This window comes from Patella vulgata, chromosome 2, assembly GCF_932274485.2.
Source record: "Patella vulgata chromosome 2, xgPatVulg1.2, whole genome shotgun sequence".
NCBI lineage: Eukaryota > Metazoa > Mollusca > Gastropoda > Patellidae > Patella > Patella vulgata.
In genome coordinates this window covers 39,467,087-39,488,946 of record NC_065880.2, presented here as the reverse complement: position 1 = coordinate 39,488,946, position 21,860 = coordinate 39,467,087, and the positions used below count along the sequence as shown (strand labels likewise).

Genomic DNA, 21,860 nt, shown 5'->3' with positions numbered 1-21,860 from the left:
TAGACATACTTAACACCCACTATCGGATAGAAATTTACTAAGTTCAAGAAAATAGCTATTAATAAATAGTTTTGTAAGCTTAAGTGCTTGCTTTGTAATACGCCAACCGATTTTCAAATACGTGCTTTAAATTGTGAAACAAATTTTTGGTTCGTGAATGCGGTAGACACACGAGAAGAGAATTAACTAGTTATAAATGTATATTAACCTTGGCTTGACTTTACTCATACAAGAGATGACATTAGTCATGAGATTGATTCAATTGCCTTTTAATGGTGGATTTAGATGGAGATTGTTTAATCGGATTCTCATTAGAGCTTCAAATTAAACAATTGGCCTGTGATTTCAACTTATGAATCACCCAACTGTTATAAAGAAGACCTGAGTCAACACCCTGTAAGCCATCTGTTTAAATTGCCTGTGTTTGAAGCTATGCGTTCATTTGATTTGCATTCTCGAGCACTAAGACATTATCCTTGAATCCGAAAGAGTACTATACGGGTTACTGATCGTGGAGCCGCTTCTGCTTTCACGATGTTGCTGCAATGACTCACTGTAGAAGCAAGGTTTCAATTTTTGGAAGTGTGAAACCAATCTATAATAAGTGTATAATCGCATATATCCGCCAATAATTGCGGCTTAGATCATGACAGAGACCGTATGATTCACAAAGATTTTTACATATTTTCTTTCAAATACCGTGACTCAATTGGAGATCAAGTGAAAATAAATGGCTGTTTTATACAATCTATTGTGTCACCTTTATTGCGCGGCTCTTTGTTCTCTTCTCTCTTTTATAAAGAATTTATATCCCGTTTTCTCGTTTTTTGTGCCACTATTGTTCAAGAAGCCATGTCTAGAATTAAAAAAATGCAATGAAATTTGGTTTAACGTCCTACTTTTCTGCACCAAACAGATTAATAAAAACGGGTATGCAGTTTCGAATTCTGGAAACTGTGAGGGTCCGATTGATGTGGTTAGGATATTTGACTGGCGTGGGGTACTACTCCAAGAATATTTGGAAAATATCGAGGTGTCAGTGATGATAGTGGCGTATATCTGGACGCGAATATAGCATTCAATTTCATCATTTATATCCCCCCAACCAACAAAAAAGCTGCAGTTGACACCTTGTATAGAAACCGAATATTGAGTGGAATTTTTATAATGTTATTTAGTGTTTAGTGGTTGGTGGGTGTGTGTGTGGGGGGGGGGGGGGGCACCGCTGTTCTTCTGGAATGAGTCTTTAAATTTCCCGGCCTCTCTTCAGGGAACTCATCAAGTCTCCTAAACATTATTGCAGTATTTTGGACGTTATAGTCAATACATCAAAATATAGACAGACCATGTTTCCTGACTGCGGCTTCATAATGGTTGAAGCGGACAAAGATAATTTTTACTAGATTGTTTTAACACGTGCTCTTGTTGTAATCCCCTTTAAAATCGCGAATTGACTGTCTATAAAAGGTGAGACCTTCGCCTTTAAAATCGCGAATTGACCGTCTATAAAAGAAAAGTCGAAGACCCAATCACCAATAGAATTTAATGATTTATGAATTAAGTCTTTGTATCATTAATATATTCCATTAAACAATGAAATATTTATTTAATACCGGGAATGGTTGTGATTGACAAAGGATTAATATATACCCATCAATCATCAGCTGTATATTACACAACACCGTATCGAGACAGACTGAAATATCGACATCTGTATCTGACTCCATGATTCATTAGACAGTTATTCCACATAAATATTTCTCACAATATTGATAGACGACATTTATTAATAACTGAATAACAATGCCTTGTAACAATCTCTAGTCTATACACTGAATAGTATAATTAGGGGAGGATTTTGATAACAGTTTTGAAAACGTTAACTCCTGGACTAAGAAATGATTTAATCTGAAAATTTAGATATTATCGGTGATATATCACGCAATGATTCCAAGACAAGGTGATTGATTACGCCTATGAACAATAAGAAACAACCCATTGTTGAATAATTAACTATTTGACAAGAAATCTCGTAGACGTCTTCGTGACGCTTCTGGATATGATAATAGTGAGTTGAACTGTTGAACGGGCAGTAGAGATTTGATGAATTTATAAATTTTATTGTTATCTTTACACCATTTCTTATTAACGTAGATTAATTACAACTCGTAGTTAGAATAACCAATCTGTTCATACACAATTCATGTTATCTAAAGGTGAGAACAGCAGATATTAAGTAATGGTCGTTCTATTTATAAGTTTATCCAAAGAGAGCCCGCTTATACTAGCCTAGTCGGTGCAGAAAAGAAGGACGTTACACTCTATTTCATTTATTTTATCCAAAGACGTAGTTGGTATTTTACTATTATTGGAAAGTCAGTAAATGTGGAATTTCCCAAAAGCTTTGTCCATGTACTCCCAGAAATTATATACTCTTAGGGATCAGTTATTTTAATGGCATGTATCAAATAATGGACAAATAATTATTGTCGATGTCTGAATACATTTTCCACATCAACAAATAATGCCACAAATAGGCTTTAGTCTTTCAAAGAACAACTATTTTTTCAACGTTATTTCAAATTTCTTCACATGTTTTCTTCGAGATGTTGTTTTAACTGTGCAGCAATAACTTAGTCCACCACGAACATACAATATCTATCTCAACAATTTAATCAAACAGTAAGGTGGGACGTATGGTGTCTGTAAGGCGTAAACACGTTCATGCTTATGGTTATTCATATTTTTAATAAAATATGGCACCACCAATCATTAAGTGTTATGATTAATCGAAATACAACAGTCCCATAATACACAATATCTAACGTGTCAGTTTTACTAGTGGAACCTGGTCCCGCCACAAAACAGCGATAGTTGAGGACAGACAGAGGGAAATGACGCGAGTAGAATTACTTTAACCAACCCATGGAGTTATAATCCAGGAGCTAATGACAAAAAATGTTTGACCCCAAATAGAAATCAGTTGGTCAGAATGGGCACTGCTGGGGCATTTAGCTACAGCAGCACCTTAAAAATTAGGACATAAGTTACATAGCTAAAACTTTCTAGAATCATTTTGACCACAGCCCGTTTAATTTAATCTTCAAGTAATATCATTCTCAGATTTTCAAATAAGGGTTTAGATTTTCAGTACAACGGTATTTTTACACTTTCTACTTCGACATCACCACTTCTTAGCCCCACGATATCTACACAGGAAAGGCCTCATCATGAAATAAAATGCAATTAAGGTTACATAGGTCAGTCCAATTAGTCATGCATGTATGTTTCTAAGACAACGTCGTTGCTATATACGAGAACACAGAATAGATTAATATGGTTGATCCAGTGGGAATCGTATCTCTACGGGTCAAAGACAACCCGAAGAATACAAAAGTACTACATAAATATTCCAGCTTTCTGAACTTCTTAAATGGGAAGTAGTATTTGGTTCTTTAGAGAGACTAAGCATACCCTGATTATGGGCGAGGGATGATACTATAGCAGTTTGTTCAATTTACATTTTTACATCTGCAAAAACTGGAACATGTATATACACAGATGCATTAGACAAGTATCAAGAGGTTCACCTTCACAATATTGCAGAATGCGCATGGTACCATATTTCCAGTGAATTTGATGTATCAATAAACTGTTCAACGATGGAGATACGAAAGTTGAACCGACTGAGTATGAATGCTGCGGTGTATGAGACTTACGAGGACTGGCTGAAAAGTTATGTCTATCTGTGAAAGACCTGTACGAAGTCGATTGTTTCCATTTTATGTATCTACATAGTCCTCTTCCAGGTGTACACACTTCTGCCAACGATGGTGCAAGGCCTGGATGCCGGCCAGAAAGAAATATCCTTTAGCCACCTTAAAAAAACGGTCATCAGTACTAGGGAAATGACGCCCGGCTAGATCCTTTTTCGTTTTTTGGAAACAGGCCTCATCCATGGTTATCAATCTGGCCAAAAAATTATCAGTATCTGCTTCAAAACGGGACGTCAGGAATCTGAAATGTTTCTGATCCACAATCAAGAGCTTTGGCACCCATAAACTTTTCTGATTCCTAGCTCGTTGGCGATACTGTGTTCAACCCTCTCATGAGAGATGCCCACTATTACGAGTGGCCAATCGTCGATCAGCCATTACTGTGTCAATGATGTCATGCATCCGGGTAATTTTTTCTTGAATGGTTGCATTTGATGGCCTTCCAGGACGCGGGTTATCGCCAAGGCTTTCTCTGCCACGCTTAAATTCCGCAGCCCATTTCTTTAAAGTGGAAAAGGAAGGGGCATCATCCCCTAAAGCGTAGATGGTTGCAGGGGGTTAGGTGGCCGAATGGTTAACGCGTGAGCGTTGAATCGTAAGGTCCTTGTACGTAACAAGGAATAGTGTCGCCTGTCCAACGAATTATTAAAATATATATATGAACCGTATATAAAATGGCCTTGTTTGTGTCGAGTGCACGTTAACCCCGGGGGTGCGGTTGGGTGGGGTGGCTCGGTGGGTATGGCACTGGCTGACTAATTAGAAGGTCCCAGGTTCAAGAAAGTTCCTCTGGGTTTTCCCTAGCGAGTGGTACATGACAGATGGTCTGGTCGTGAAAAACCTCTAGGAGTTTGGGTGGTTTCCAAACCAAGGTTCCGTTTGCAATTTGTAGGGCCGTAGAACCGCTGTCTCAGAAAATTTCCCGCGTAGTACAGTGCATGCAGTCTTCATTACAATTTGTATTGTAATATATGTCCCTGTCGTCAAGATTCAAAATTTGTAACGAACGCCAAAGTTTTTGCGATCCTATACAAAATTGCCGACGGATACACTAATACCATGAGATTGAAAAAAAACGCAGACAAATTTATTGAATAGAACTTGTATCGTCTGGAACCCAATTTCGGGCAAATTAATTTATGAAAGGCGCCGATTAAATATATATTTTTTAAAAAAATATATGTTAATGCTGAAGTAAGTGTCTCATATTATCAAGGGAATCATTTATCAGGAAATGTCAAAAAGATTATGATACAATCTCGGGTAAGAGTATTTGGATATAACACCGATATTCGACGAAGAGTAGACGGGAACGCCACTGTCCGGTCAAAATTCCGTTCATAGCAGATTGTTTGGCTTCTACCGTCTTCATAAGCCTGGTTGGTGAAGACATTCGGCTTATACTGTGTTCACAAGCCCGATTGGTGCAGAAAAGTAGGACGTTAAAGCACATTAAAAATCATTGTTGTTACATACGGGTTGAAGGGAGACAACTACAGATATACACCGTTAAACGGTGTTTTCGCAAGTTTAAATGGAAATATTATTAGCTGGGTGATCTAGTAATCTAATTTAAATTTTGGAGTATAACTTTGAATTGAGATGAATTAATGCGAATCTACATCTCGTCAGCAATTTACTTAGTTTAATGATACCACTCACACAGAAAACAATCTCTACTTTTAAGATTTAAAATATTTAATGATGCATAAGAATAAAAAACAAAACAATAGTAATAAATCTGTTGAAAACATCGTCACATCAAGGGGGGTTGGATGGCTGAATGGTTAGCGTGCGCGCGCTGTATCATGAAGTCTGTCATTGAGTCGACTGGCGTGGTTTCGAATCCCCGGTTGTACGTGACAAGGAGTAGGGTCGCCTGTCCAACCTCGTGGGTTTTCTCCGGGTCCTCCGGTTTCCTCCCACTGCTAAAGACCCCTACGCGCAAGCGAATTATTGAAATAAAATTAAACCATATGTTAGTCCCGAAATGACCTAGTTTGTGTCGAGTGGACGTTAAACCCCATTTCTCTCTCTCGTCACATCAAAACAAAAAATATACACACGAAGTAAATAGTTCGTTTTTATTTCTGTTATTTAAGTCGTGTATTGTCATGTCAGTATCCAATGATAAATAATAATATTTTTCTTTTCTTTTTATTAACGCATGAGAAAATCTGTGTATGTATAATTTACTTATATTTAATATCTTATTTAACACAGTTATCGTTAAATTGAAGACATCTGCGTATGTATAATTTTTATTCAGTATTTTATTTTTCATAGCTATCGTTAAATTGAACATATTTGCGTATGTATTTGCTTATATTCTATATCGTGTTGAACATAGCTATCGTTAAATTGAACTACATGTATATTAAATAAGATATTGAATATAAGTAAATTATATATACGCAGATATCTTATTGAACATAGTTATCTTTAAATTGAATATGGTTATCTTTAAATTGAACATAGTTATCTGTAAATTGAACATATCTGCGCTTAATATCATAGTTATACTGAATATTGATTGTAGCAAGGTAGTTAACTAAATTTATCAATTATGTCACGGGTTCATAAGTTTAAAAACATAGTTAAATAACATTTAGAAACTTGAAACAATTATACCTTACGAGGGTAATAAGCATAACAAAAAGCAACATTTTATTAATAAACAGCACTAATAATCTATATAATTTTTGCGAAATTATAAAATCTGAAAACAAAAAAAGTAACAACTACATGTATATCATAAATATATCAATACAATGATGTTTCAAATTTTAAATATGAGAGAAAAAGTTCTTCCTTGAACAATAATTACCATTTTTAGGACTAATACCAGTTTTTCAAAAAGGATATTTCACGACATATAATTATAATTTAGACAACTTTTAGCAATAATTAACACATATTAACGTTAAGGAAATGATGTGCCTGGGTTTTGTCTAGGAAACGTATACATCTCTTCTTCTTCTTCTTCTAACCTGGCACCTAGGTTAAAGAACCCTTGCTTATAATTAGCTGATGCCCCTTTTACCTATTTAATAAATATAAATATATTTCAAATTATCTGATATCAAAATCAATATTTTGTTTCATACTTTTATACCAGGTGGTGGGGTGGGGCCACACATCCTCGAGTCATTTGTCTGAGTTTGGTCCTCGTTTCTAGTTATTTATAAACAATATTTTATTTGAAATATGATAGCGGAACAGGCTAGACCTATGTTGACCACTCTCAAGAATTTACACAATTAAATTTATTTAATGTCCAAACAGAACATATTATATACATACAAAGTATAACTTGGATATGAAACCAAAACAAATTATTTTATAATACAAATGTAATAATACAGCAAAGTATCCCCCCCCCCCCCACACACACACACACAGAACCACAATGATAACTCCTCAAAAGTGAAGTGGTATTAGGTGTTTATACACCATCCTTGGTAATCGAGATACCAATTTTGGAGGGGGATCAAGGTGGCTAAGTGGGTGAGACGCTGGCTCTTTAGCCTGGAGGTCGGGTGTTCGATCCCTGCATTGGCCGAGAAAGTTCATACAGATTTTCCGGCGTGGTTCCCCCCTTGTCAGTGATGCAGGACGGAGAGCCGGACAAGAACCCGTTTACACATTGGCGTGCACGTTAAAGATGCCTTGTCAGTTGGAATTCGATAAGAGTAGGCCGTAGTGCCGCTGTCCGGGCAAAATCACACTGTATGGCGTATGTCCGTCTTCATTAGCCCAGTTCGGAGCAAAACAGTAGGACGTTAAACCCCATTTCATTTCATTTCTAATTTTGGTGATACATGGATGCTTAGATTATCCAGACAATGTTTATTTCATGTCTTTGCTAATAACTAATAAATTTATCAAGTTTACAACAAAATATTCTTTTGTTCTATAACTTTTAAAATTGTTAAAAAAAAATTTACATCAATATTGGAAAGAAAATCAATACACTTTATTTTTCAGTTAATGCGCCCTTTTTAAAATTAATCTATAAAACACAAAACTTGCTATTTATCTATTAATAATGTAAAAACTTACATCCATACTCTTTTCAAACTGATCTTTAAATGATTCTAGAATGTTGTGTACTTGACTTCGTTGTCTCCTAGCTTCCATTTCTTCAACTAAATTGGATTTTAAAAAATGCGAATAATATTAAAATGTCTGATTTTCATGAAATAATAACCACTTAGTGATAACAATGAATTGTAACAATAAATACATAAGCGCTTGTTTTGTCTATTCTACATGTCCAACAACTGTTAATTTAAACAAGTCATCTTGAATGCAGACACAACAAGACCATAAGTAGTATTTGAGCATCATTTCCTAGCGTTTAACTTTTTTTTTTCGTAAACAATATTTTATGACTCATCTCCAAGTTATCGAACTAAATGAAGAGTTCTTCTAGAAGAGGCCTTTCTATTGTATCCCTAGTAGTTGTATGTTTATATAAGGGTGATTAACAAATACGAATAACGATTTAAAAACTCATATTCAGCTTTACGAACCAAATTCATTTTCTAGGCAATAATATTTCTAAACCACTGTATACACGTGGACATGGAAGACTATAGACGCAGAGATACACTATGTATAGATATACATTACATACCTGCACGTTCATCTTTCTTTTGTAGAAATCCAGATGGTATCCAATCACTGATAAGACTTTTATATATACCAGTTAGAACATTTACAATGCCATACGGTGCCGGGATACTGGTGACACTAGATCGTACCACTGTCATACTGTTATTCATAATAACTTGGAACATTGTTAACAGAATAAAGATGACAAAGAAAACCAAAGCAAAGAAATATATAACAGAATATTCATCAGACTGAACCAGACGTTTTCCTAACTGATTTTTGCCCAACAGATAGATGAATATAGTTATAGCAGTATCAAAAGCAGAACGGAACTGATATAGGGACGTTGCGAACAAAACATAACCAGAGGCTATAAAGGCAGAATAGAAAATAGCAAAAACGCTCGTGAAACCTATCAAATCTTTAGCCGATACCCTCAAGACTTCACCGATCATAGTGAACCTTCTGTTGTAGCCTAGAATGCGCAGCATACCAATCGTAGCCGTAAACACAAGGAAGCTCAAACCATAGACAAACAAAGCATCCCATAAAACGATGTGTTCAAAATTCACAAACTTTTTGGGATCAACCCTAAATATCTCCAGGGTTTTGCTAGTGTAAACCTCTCTTAAGATGAAGAAAACAATAGTAACCAGGGTCGTGATCAAGGTAATCAAATCTACTATGTTCCAGAAAGACCCAAAATAACCCAGACGTTGTTTAAACAATCGCTTTAAGCACTTAAACCCAAAAACAAACAAAATTATGACAACTATAACCTCACATAGAATAATAAATGCCCCAATAGGGCCTACATTCTGAAACACGCGCAATGTGCTGATGTGCTTCCAAGTGATTACACTTCCAAATTCTGGAAATTCAGCAATCAATCGAACAACAGTCAGCAAGTTGTTGTTGGCATTGTATAATGAGAACTCCACAAAGACAGCCCTTGTCTGACGATCTAGCCAGCCATTCGTCTTTATTTCTTCTATCATTGCCTTTGAAATATCTTTATTTATACTCAGTTCTAAGAAGTATCCGCCACCATCGTATACCTCTAGGTTACCAGAAGTTGATGAGCCCCAGCTTTCTTCAGAAGTAGTATAAAGCCAGGCATCAAGCGTGCTAGAAGATAAGCGCACGTCAAGCGCACATGGCTGCGGCGTCCAACCTGGACAGAATGGTGTTGTCTCCTCCTTAGAGCTTGAATAGGGCCAGTAGTACTTATAATTTTCCATTAATTTCCCATATTTTGAACCATAGAATGGAATGGGTCCTGAAATAGGAGTTTGTAAGTATAGGTATATTAAAGTTAATTTTAGAAGCACATGGATAGACAAGAACTTATTTTATTTAAATTCGCCCAAAGCATGACGATTCCAATATTGCATCGTTAATAACAACACATCATTGATTACAAATCATAGTTCCTGTTCTAAAACTCAAAACAATACAAATGCACAAGTTTTCAAAACTATCCACAAAGTTATTTTAAATTCGATGCACTAATCATAATTTCCACTTAGTGTCCACTTTATGGCATGACAAACAAGTCCAATGAAATTTTAAAAAGAATCTAAAAAATTCAGACATATGGAACGTTTATATGATATCATCAAAATACTCTAAACGTGTAGGGTCTCTTAAACTATTATGAACAAGCTGACGGTCAAACAATTGTGATAATTATACTCGGGTATAAACTATCGGTGTATAGAAATCATGTATCGACAAAAAAGTGGATTACCTTGCTGTGTTGAATGCTGTTCTTCTGCTAAATGAGGTGATTGATCAATTAGGATTTCGGTAATTGCAATTTCTTAACCCATGGTGTTAAGCCACCATTTGTTTGTCTACTAGAGGGGTGATAAGGATATATATTAAATATATACACAAGTGCCACTCAGACTTACTTTGTTTAATTCTCACTTGGCGCAGTCGCGCTGGCCCAACTCGGAAGTTAACATGATCGTCGAAGAAAAGTTTTCGGCGCCAATCCAAAGCATTGCCTCTAAAATCACCAGTCGGAAACATAGCAGGAATCATCGTTTTATCAACCCATTCAAAGAAATCATCGTGTGATTTGATCTGCATGATAGCAAATAAAAATACTCATCATTAATATTAGAATACAGTATATCTGTGTATTGTATCACTGACTACGTAACCATGTGATTTTCAATAGTTCTTGTGCATTATACTAAATTAGTGCACTTATTGCTGCTTATATAACTTAATTGTTTCTTTTCTGCTTTTATTTATAATCAATAAATTACCTGTTCAAAACTATCGGTAAAGATGACTGTTTTAATATGTGAATTGAATGCAAAGGACTGCGTATCTCGGTTCCCGTAACAAACACAATATAAACCAAACAAAAACACAGCATACAGAATTAAATCCAAGAACACCGCCTGTGCTTTCAATTCCTGTTTTCTTCTTTCTTTGGCTTTTTCTAATAGAGTCTCGGGTATCGGATCGGGTGGAAGCTGGGACAAATCTATAAAAGACATTTTCATTAGCTTCTATAAAGGCCCTGTACACTATTGTATGACATGCGTTTGAATGGAAAAAGAACTTCTGATATCCTTAGTAATGATCGTCATAAACCGGTAACCGCACCTCCTTTTCGAGAAAAATTGTCTTTCAGAACGGATTACGAAAAGTTTTAATCAAATCGCGTATTTATGTCTATTCTAGAATGTAAAGCTATACCCTCACAAACCCCCTTAGATTTCTTTATTAATCAACATTGTTGAAGGTTATGGTTTCCGTAACGAGCAAGCTTTGTAATTCCCAATGTTTCGGTTTTAGTAGTCTATATATATAGCTTATACGGAGCAACGATATTTATTAACAATTGCATTATAACGAAGAAGAGGATATTCAAATAAGCTTACCGACTTCCCCTAACCCAAACTTCTTCACGTCTGTTTTCACTTTTGACACATCCACTTTACCGCTATGGTTATATGGGCTTCTAGCACACAATGCTAATAACACGGATATCATTAAAACCTGCGATAATCAGCAAAAATTACATTAATTTCTAATAACGTAGCATAATGATATCGTTTATCAACTTTAGGTATAATTAATTTTCTTTATGGATTTTTCAATAAGAGGTGATTAATCTATATATCTTGCAGGAAAATGAAATGCATACCTTCATTGGGTCCAAGACAAACATATTTTCAACAAACGCCAAAAAGAATGAAGTCAACCATTCTTCTGAAATAGGTTTACCCCACTGCATGCTGTAGAGCAGCAAAAAGAAAGCACACACCATAACAATTACTGCCACCAATATCCAAGCGATGATAATACAATAGTGAGGTAACAGTTTCTCATCATCCATATTGTCCAGTACTTCATCACCCTCAACAACGACCAGATTGTCGGATTTACCAGGCTTCTTGCAGCATAAGCAGCAACCCGACTTGGGCTTTACTTTGAAATAGTTTTTACTAGGTTTAGATGATTTAAACAGGAACACTAACAGGACCGTGGGTGGAACTGTGATGATGACACTGATAAATGAGGTAAAAATAGTCGACATAGAGAATCGTAGGATTCCAATTTGAAATTCTTGCCTGACAGTCTCCTCATCTGTGGTTTCATTCTCCGATTCAAAGAACATGGCATTGACTATCATGGTAAGAAACAGCAAAGCAAGACAACACGAAACTCTTTGGACCCTCGAGAATGTACTTTTATCTGGTCTCATAAAAACAGACAACCACAAATGACTATCTGTAAGGTTAAGCCTGGCGTGTGACGAGAAAAGTTTATCAAATGTCATTAAATCGTCTTGACTGGTGACAGGTACCAATCTATCAACCATGCCATCATCTTTATCAACACCCAACCATCGGTTGTTTTCAAATATATATCTGAAAATTTAGTAACGAAATGTCACTGAATATTCTCAACATTTATATCTTATAATATTTATGTAAAACGACAATGAATTACTCGTTAATCCTCAAAGGTATATACTGTTCTTTAGATTGTATGTTGCTTGTCCGATTCACTATATTGAAAATCATGTCATACATTGTTCTACAAACTTGATTAGCGAATAATGGACGGCTACAAATTAATATGTGCATCTGCTTTTAGACGTTTGAAATGAGAACATACACACAATTAAACGTTATAATTTTGAGAATTAAGAGTCGTCCTCCTAACAGATATATCCAACTTCTGTGCAGAAACAGTGTTTGAATTATTTATAAAGAAAAAGAAAACATAGTAAAATCTAAATATAATCTTATAACGTCATTACAAAAATAACCAAAATTGGCCACGCTATATGTACAAATAGTTTTGATGATAAACAAATGTTGTCATGCTCGAGGCCTTCTACACTACATTCATAACATGCATTAGTGATTTTACCTTTTTTGGTTTTGTAAATCCTGAACAATCATTTTTCCTAAGAACCAAGACGCGGATGCCCCTCTTCCCGTGTTATCATGCCATACCCTGAAGTACGACAAGTCTCCTAAATCCACCGATGTAGAACATATTAAGTTCATTACACTGCCTGTATCAAAGTTCTGAAAATAATTGGAATACTGTATATGCAAGAAAACGATCTAGTATCTTGACATTCTGCTTCAATTAGTACGTCATATTTGTTTTATGTCGTTATAAAGTGCCTTGCAATATGCTCTGGCATTTAAGATTATTTGTTCTATAATTGTATGCTGTTTTATGTGCACATATTCGTTAGAGTTGGATATCAAGTGCACTGAAAATGGATGAAAATAACTCACTCTTTTTCCGTCATAAAGAGATCGGGCACCGGTATCACCATATTCTCCTGCCAGTACAAAATGAATACCAGACTGTGTTCCAGCATTTTTTCTTAATCCAGTATAAACAGTTATTAGATAGAAATACTTGTCATCTACCAGATTATCTCGTAAATAACCAACTCGCCACTAAAATTAGAGTGTGGAGAAAACAATATATCAAAATCATAGGTCAGAGGGGACTTTGGATACAAGATACATGTATATTAAGGATTTATTTTTTTTGTAGATTTTGATTGCATGAACCTGAATCTAGATATCTCGTCGTTAACAGCTAGCAGTCCCACAAGCGGCAAATTCACCATTTAAAGGAGTAATCCCCTGACAGTCATCTTGTAACATACAAAGGTTACCAAACAATTTGAAATGGAATGGGATTTAACGTCCTACTGTTCTGCTCCGACTGGGTTAATGAAGACGAACACGCGCCATACAGTTTGCTATGAGGGAAATTTTGCTCGGGCAGAGGCACTATGGCCTACTCTTATATTGAATTACAATTTCCAAGGGATCTTTTACGTGCACGTCATTGTATACACAGGACCTCGGTTTTTGTTCCATCCGAACGACTAGACAGCTGTCCTTGTCAGGTCCTGCACCACTGACAAGGGGAAACCACCTCGGAAAATCCCAGTGCAGGGATCGAACACGCGACCTCCAAGCTAGCGAGCCAGCGTTTTACTCACTTAACCACCATGGCTCCGCAAACAATTTGAAGAGTAACAATAATAGGTAATGCCTCGAGAGTTGTAAGATAAAAAAGTTAGGAAACATTTTTGAAACGTCCTACTAATCAGTAACAATGAAATGAAATAAAATGGGGTTTAAATTACTACTGTTCTGCATCGACTGGGCTAATGAAGACAGAATCACCGACAAGAGCCGACGATAGGGTGGATTGTGTAGGAAATGCACATCTATAACATATATTTCCTTGTGTTATTATTGGGACCGTTTTTGTCCATAATTTATTACAAAGTTTTATGAAATCATACAATATGCATATCCATAATATATATTTCTTCGTCCGCCACATTTGGCAATGCATTATAGGCGCTATTGCCAAACAAAATGGGTCTTGTCGGTGATTATATAGGCCGATATTGAATGCATGGATCCAGATAACATGTTTTAACAAGAGTCTGACAAACAAGGGAATTACTATCTAAAAGAGTAAAGACAGAAGGAAATCCCCCCTGGAGTTATTTTGTACGATTAAAAAAGTTGTTGAATAAAAGATTGTTGTCGTCAATGTCTCGTCATTGTCTTATTTTATGTATGAAAATAAGCACACATTTCAATAGTAGATAGTATAATATTATATATTATGTACTCCAAGTTTACTTTTGGCACGTGTCATTAACCAATAAATCGATCAATAAATAGGTTATTGTTTGTTAATGTGCTCTTATACTAAAATATTGATAATAAGAAGTTATTACAGAACCCTATGTAGTAGCTTAAGCGTCGACAGCGTGTTGCCAATAGTAATAACCGCAATCTTAAATCAGAAACAAAAGAAATCCATTACTTAATGTCCTACATGAACTACGCATTGTAATTAGCTATAATTATGTTAGCGAATCATAAATTAGATGAATGACACATATTGCAACTACTTGATATTTCTTCTGGGGGAAAAAGAAGAATAATACTACATATCAGGTTATAGCGCGTCAGAATCGACAAACCGAATAAAAATTTTCTAAATACACTTACTCTATCCAAATCTTTTTCATCCATTCTTCTGGCCCATATAAGAATAAAACCATACACAATAAGTACTGCTATCAATGTTCCATAAACGGCAGCGTTTGAAATGTCAAACTTTGTCCAGATGACATCAAAGTCGATGGTGTTCGGTGGTACGTAGAAAGCGCTGGCAAAGGCTGTACCGGGTGGATCGTCACACACACATATAGTTTCGTCTGGTGTGGAATATGGCGAAACCTGCCGAAAATGGCGTATTATTTAGAAAATAAAACTTAATGATCTATTCCCCAAATGAAATATAATATATATTCAAGTAAGCCAAATTAACAATTTATCTAAAAGTCCGGTATATATTGTATTTGGGTTTTTAAATCCAGAACCATAATTCTCACTGCTACACCAAACGAACACCTTTTAATTGGAAACCATTGGAAACTGCTGAAATGATGTATATAGCCCATTGCAATTGATTCGGGACATAGACCCCGGCGTTCTAAAAAAAACCCAACTAAATACCTACAGTGCAAGCTTTTGGGTCCCATGTCTCTACATCATCATCCCAGACTCTACATCCGTCAGTAGTTAACAATACACCATAGGCATTACCAGAAAATGATGTGTTAATATGCACATTAGATAGTGGATCGGTACCATTTACTGAAAAACATAACATACCACAACGAATGAATGTCAAAACTAATTAAAGCTAACGTATACAGTTACTAACGTGCACGACTTTTTCCTCATAAGTGACAATAAATCCTAGGTGCGCGCTTGTACGGAACTGAAACCACGATTGTTTGGAATGTAGCCTTTCTAACAATTGAAACATAATGTTACTACTGGTGAAAATATTAAATCTTTATCTGGTTCTTACCTTTGAATTGTAAAAATAAAAACTGTACCTGTTGTATTTGTCACAGAAAGACTTCGCCTTGTTCTTGGTAGACTATTCAATTCAGAGTCGGGGAGAGGTTCATCTGTAGAAACAAATAAAAGAAAGTGGAGTATTTTGTTTATAGAATGTTTAGCACTGTCTCTATTAAAACACACACACTTTTAAAAAGGGTCATTTTAAGCTTTGCCATATATTATTTTATAAACAAAAATGTTTTTTTCTTGTATCATGTTTTTGAAAAACTTCTGAAATCAATTCACAAAACTTACCTTCCATGAATAAAAGACCAACAACAATGATACCGGTTTCCTTAAAGGAATTTCCCGGAGCTATCATCTTATATACCTGTCCACCTCTTAATGTGTCTAGAGTTGCCACTGTCTTGTAATCATATTTATTGCTTTTTGGGGTTTTGTTCATGCGCATGTAGGCGACAACACTCCCTACTAAATTCGGCAAGGCAACATGTATAACTGCAGTATCGGTGACTTTCCTTAGCTTAAAAGTGTGGTAGTGCATGCCGGCATCGCCCTTCACTGTTTCATCTGCATCAAAAGTTTTAAAAGTTGGTGGGTTCTCATTTTTCAACTTTAAGGTCATTGGTATTTTCAACATTGACCCATTAGCATTCTTGACCTTCATTTTTATAACAGGTGATTCTATATCGTATGATGAGTCGTTTTTACCCCATGTGTAGGGGTTGTTCTTAAACACAGTAGCCTATAATAAAGTTACAGCATAAATAATAGTACAAACTGCATATGCACTCTTGAAATAAAAAAAACTTAAATTCTAAACGTTACGGCCACTTTCGAAATATCGTCGAAATTAAATGCCTTAAAAGAGTCCATTGCGTAAATGGTTGATTACAATCTGAGTGATACCGCGCCCCCTGTAGATTCCCTGCCATCGATATTATTTAGTAAATAGTTTCATTGTGCTGATCAGAATAATACACGTTTACCTGTATATCTAAAGGGTCATTCAACGGCAATCCCGTTTCATTAGCCGTTGGAATATTAACAGTAAAATCACCCGCCACAACGGCTTCTTTAGACAGCTGATCTGGATTCAATTTTCGCGCAGTAAGTAACATGTTCGTTTTTACGATAGTTTTAGCTTCTTGACCCTGTACCAGTAAACTACTTAAGGCATTTTGACTTTTGTCTAAACTATCCTCCAGATTTCCAATCAAAGATCGACTCTGAAAAATATCATACACTTCACAAATTTTTGTTATTAATTGATAGTTATTTAAAAGGAACACCCGAGAACATATACGCCTTATTGATTTTAGTTGAACTCTATCATCTCCAGAACATGAACATTTGCATAATAAAAGTTTCGTTGGTCAACATCTGATTGCTGCACACACTGAAGCAACATTTAAGTGTTTTGTTCATTTAATAAACATTAAATTTTGAAACTAAGACAGCCATTTTTAATGATCGATCTTCACGGAACTGACCTCTGTTCTTGATAAGGGAAAATGCATTTAAACTTTTATAAACAAACCAAAACAGTAATATTAAAGGGCCAATCCCGATAATATTTTGGAGAATAAAACTGCTTAATTTTGTGTTAAAATCCCTTAAAATTCTCTACCTTAGGTCCGAGCAACTAACTCAACATATGAGATACGTTTTCAAACAACTTAAACCCGCCAGTCTTCATCTGGAAATGGAGACCGGTGCCCCAAGCGGTGTCTGGATGTAACCAGACTTTTATTTCATAAAAATAATGTGTAGGTGGAATTTACCTTTCGTTATCAAGTACAGCACATGGGTCATTCATTGTATAGACCTTTGACGGAACGGGAATCGATTATCAGGCCATCCAACGAAAAAATTTACCCGAAATCTTAAAAGGGTTACGTGTCCGGATAAGCAGTTTTGGCGTTCACGCCCAAACGACTCAATATTTTGAGCTGAAATTTTGAGGCAAGGTAAATACACCATTCCTCTATATTTTGGCGCTTAAATTTCATACGTATTCAGACTTTTATTTTTGAGACTCTGTTCAAATCGGGACAATCACTTTAATACGCTTATGTGTGAAGTTATTATTAACTACTTACTGCATTTTTCTGTTTCTCAACCTTTGCCTGTTCAGTTTCAGCTATTTTATATGCTAAATGTGCAGCTTCTTCTCTACTGATGCCATTTCCACCAATACCTGATTCTTGTACTTCTTGTAACATAAATTCTTCGGTTAAAACTGGTACACGCCCTTTTAAACGGGGCACTACAGTATTTAACACATTTTCCATCAAAGTGGTCATTCCTATAATTTATGAGAAATTCCCATATCAAATACAGTTCAGAAATATCAGTTGAAATTAGGAAAATGATGTAAAAGTCACCACTTATGTTCACATGAAACAGGGATATTTTGGTTCCAGTTTGTGTCACATATTGCGAACTCATTTTCATGAATATGATATATCAACAGAGGTATCATGTTCTGTAGTTCTGCTATGACAATCTTAGTCGTTTATTTTAAAATAACTTACCTGCTACAGCATCTATCATATGATCACTGGTAGGGTATGGCCGTCGATTGACAATACTTTCAAGCCGTTTTCCAGTGGACGCAGCAATATTAGCTCCCATCAACTATAATACCGATAGAAAACGAGGTAAGAGATAACAGCTATTTCGTTATATCACGAAATTCTGGAAATTGTACAGTTTTAACCCTATATAGGAATTTGGAATACTAATAATTGATCCGGGGAAGTTATTTTCAGCTTACATTTAAAAAAAAACTCCCCAAGATACATTTATAACCAAACAAGTCTAATTCTTTTATGAACAGGTTCAATTATTTTTAATCTAATTATTTCGCCCTTCGGGTGCCGCGGTGGCTCAGTGGATAAGATGTTGGTTCGCTAACCCAGGGGTCCCGTGTTCGATCTCTACGTTGGCCAAGAAAGTTCAAACCAATTTTCCGGTGTGATCACCCCCTTGTCAGTTCGCGTGCTCGTAAAAGATCCCTTGGCGTATGGTCAGTAGGAACAGAACAGTAGAACGTAAAGCCCATTTCATTTCATTTGTATTTCGCCTTTGAATCACGAAGATAAACACTTCATTAATTTAATGCTTTATGGTGACGGGTATCGTTCACAGACAGGAATGGGTGTTTATTCCTGTTTATGGACATGTACGTTATGTATGCAATACATACCATCATTTCTCTTTCTGCGTTCGAATTGCATATCACGATTCCTGTAATTCGTCATTGCCGATTTATTCGGAAAATAAAGTAAATTCCACAAAAGAGAGTATTTCGAATTCTAGTATCCAGAATTTTATTGAGCACAGGGGGTAACATTCTTAGTCATTATGATGCAGCTCTTACACATGTATAAGTAAAACTTATTCTTACCGCAGAATCTAAAGATGTAGATTTAGGGTTTCTCATGATATTAGCAACAGTTAAACTTAACTGTGTTACACCTTGGCCGTTTAAATCATCAACGTCTTCTTTGCGTAATTCCAATGCTTTCATTGTTTCCTTACCTACCTGGAAATAAATTAGGACTGGTAATTATCTTTCATAATGATCAGATGTTCTAGGATTAATGCTTAGGAAGCAGGGACAATGTGGATTGTGGGATCAGTATTTGCGAAATCGTTTATTGATTGTAACGGAATGTCGATGTTTAAACAACTTCTACGTCCCAAAAATAAGACCTGAACACAGTGAGGACAAGAAAAATTTTGCGGGCAAAATGTTTTGTTCGATTTTTATGTAAATAGAAGGGTTAGATAGATTCCTTTTACATACATCATATAAAGAACGTTTTTTATTTTGTAGTTGGAATGACGACCAATAACTAGTGTCGATTTGCTTAGAAAGGTGGTATGATATTAATCATCTCTTACCCTTGAAATTTCTTCTTCTGCGGCAGTATCTTTAGGAGTAATGAAATCAGAATAGAGTGTGTTCCAATCTGGTGCTGTACTGTTCCTACTTGTCTCTACTGTACTAAACAGTAAAGTGTTGTCTGGTAGTGGCTATATTGAAACATAAATTATGTATAGAAACCTTAGTGGATTTGAAAGGTATTTCAAATCACACATTTTCATTTTTAAAAAGAGCAGATTGGACAAAGTCAGGTAACTCCTGATTTTTTTATTGGCCAAATACATTCATAATGTCACAAAAATTATCTTTAAATGTTTTAAGAACCCCAAATATGGGACGCATCTAATTTCTTATGCTGATTCCTGGGTTGAACTTTGGATATATATTAATTCCACACTTACTATAGATTGGACGACAGATATAACAGAGTTTACGATTCTAGTAAATCGAACTGTACTTCCACTTAAATTTGTTTCCTCAATGGCACGTTCATTCTCTTGAACAATCGTTTGTACTTCACTGACAGGGTCATTAGCGATGGTAGCATTCGACAAAGGTACCGTTAACTAGTTTTGAAATAGAAATGAATACACATTATATATTTCGGGGTAATTTACGGTGTCATTTTATGTTTGCTGAAAGGGACTCATTACGTAAACTTAAAGATCACTAAACTAAATTTAAATCTAAATTCCATCCCCAGTGTGTGTAGTAGTATCGGACTTCCTTGCTGTGTTTCCTTTGTGATCGTAAATAAAACTACAGGTTAGTTGTTCCTACATCTTTATTGTTAAACTGGTTTGCTTCGAAGGTCCCTCGTTCTCAATAAAGCATAGATGGTAGCTGCTCGGAATATCTTTTATAACCCTCTTATTTCTATACGTTATAGACTGACCTTGGCGTTAATTTCCTTCCCAAATATGGAAAAAAACATCCTTATTCTCTCAAAACCGGGGGACATTACCTTGTTTAGTCTACCAAACACATGACATAAACAGATAGAATTTGATGGATATTTTGACAATGGTATGGATATTACCAAAATATCACTGTTTTTTTTATATATAAACATGTCCTCCACTTTCATTAGTACGTGGAATTTGACTCTATAGAAAGTGTTAATTTATTTTATTCAGTAAGCTGAATTGGATTGAACAACAGGCAAACGCCTATATAAGTTCTCTCCAGAGAAAGTGTTAACCAATAATTAGTTAAAGATACACTATGGTCTTAAGGCCCAAAGTATTACATATGCCCATACACTGAATTAAATAACAAATAAGTTCTTAATCGTCAACTGTTTTTGTCTTGTCGAGAGCTAGCTGTCCGAAACCAATAATGTGAGAGTAATTTAAGGTCGACATTCACAATGTTACTTCCTCTGAAAAAGTATCTTTGAAAACTTATAATACTTTTCTAGGTAGTTTGAATAAATTTTCCAATAGTCAATTTGCCACCCGATAATGGCTTCAATAAACCGCAATATTAAATAGCACTTACCGTGATATCCATAACAAATTCCGCACTATCTTGAAGAATATCATATATAGTTGCCACTAATTGGTAATCATTACCAATCGCCCCGGGGAATATTGGTACCTCTAAATTCTGTGACGTACTTTCAGCTGTGTGCAGAAATTTTGTTTAGAAAAGCTTGTGTGCAGAAATTATGTTTTAAAAATTCTTATAAGAGAAATTATGATTTAAAAATTCTTATAAGAGAGAGAGAGAGAGAGAGAGAGAGAGAGAGAGAGACGTTCACCCAACACAAAATATCTCGCTTAGCAGTGGGTGGATAAGGGAGGACCCCTTGAAAATCGTCTGTTGTTGTTCTTATTGTTGATATAAAAAAAGTTGTCTTATTTTCATTTTTATTATCTTAGCGCACGCGTAGGTGTCTTTCCTGTGGAAGGAAACCGGATTACCCACGAGGTTGAGAAGGCGCCCCTATCTCAAAGCCACATACGGTCACACCATGGATCCAAATGACAGCCGCAAACCAGAGGTGACTGGCCAGCTAGAGGTCGAAGCGCAGCACTCTAGACCACTAGATCCGTAACTTCGGGAGATGGATTCGCTCTGAGGGCCGAGTGACCCGCTGCTAGCTTCAGAAGAGAGAATCATAGAGCGAGAGTCCGCCAGGTGGCATATTAATTTGAAAAT

At 35.8% G+C, this 21,860-nt stretch overlaps 1 protein-coding gene across 1 annotated transcript; it reads right to left on the bottom strand.

The window, feature by feature from the left end:
- Positions 1 to 5,492: 5,492 nt before the first annotated feature.
- Positions 5,493 to 16,103, bottom strand: LOC126809536 (polycystic kidney disease protein 1-like 2). The gene is made up of 12 exons (XM_056099120.1): positions 16,097 to 16,103; positions 15,450 to 15,586; positions 14,936 to 15,166; positions 13,178 to 13,345; positions 12,798 to 12,958; positions 11,563 to 12,289; positions 11,297 to 11,414; positions 10,673 to 10,896; positions 10,310 to 10,484; positions 8,416 to 9,672; positions 7,839 to 7,924; positions 5,493 to 6,819 (listed from the first exon to the last, which is right to left on the bottom strand). The coding sequence occupies exons 1-12, from the start codon at positions 16,101 to 16,103 to the stop codon at positions 6,700 to 6,702; spliced, it is 3,411 nt and encodes a 1,136-aa protein (XP_055955095.1). The 3' UTR covers positions 5,493 to 6,699.
- Between the last annotated feature and the right edge of the window lie 5,757 nt (positions 16,104 to 21,860).

Coding starts and splice junctions, on each gene's coding strand:
- LOC126809536 (XM_056099120.1), bottom strand. Junction 13,346..14,935: donor ATGAAAAAGATTTGGATAGA/GTAAGTGTATTT, acceptor CTCTAATTTTAG/TGGCGAGTTGGTTATTTACG. Junction 7,925..8,415: donor AAAGAAAGATGAACGTGCAG/GTATGTAATGTA, acceptor AATCCAATTTAG/TTGAAGAAATGGAAGCTAGG.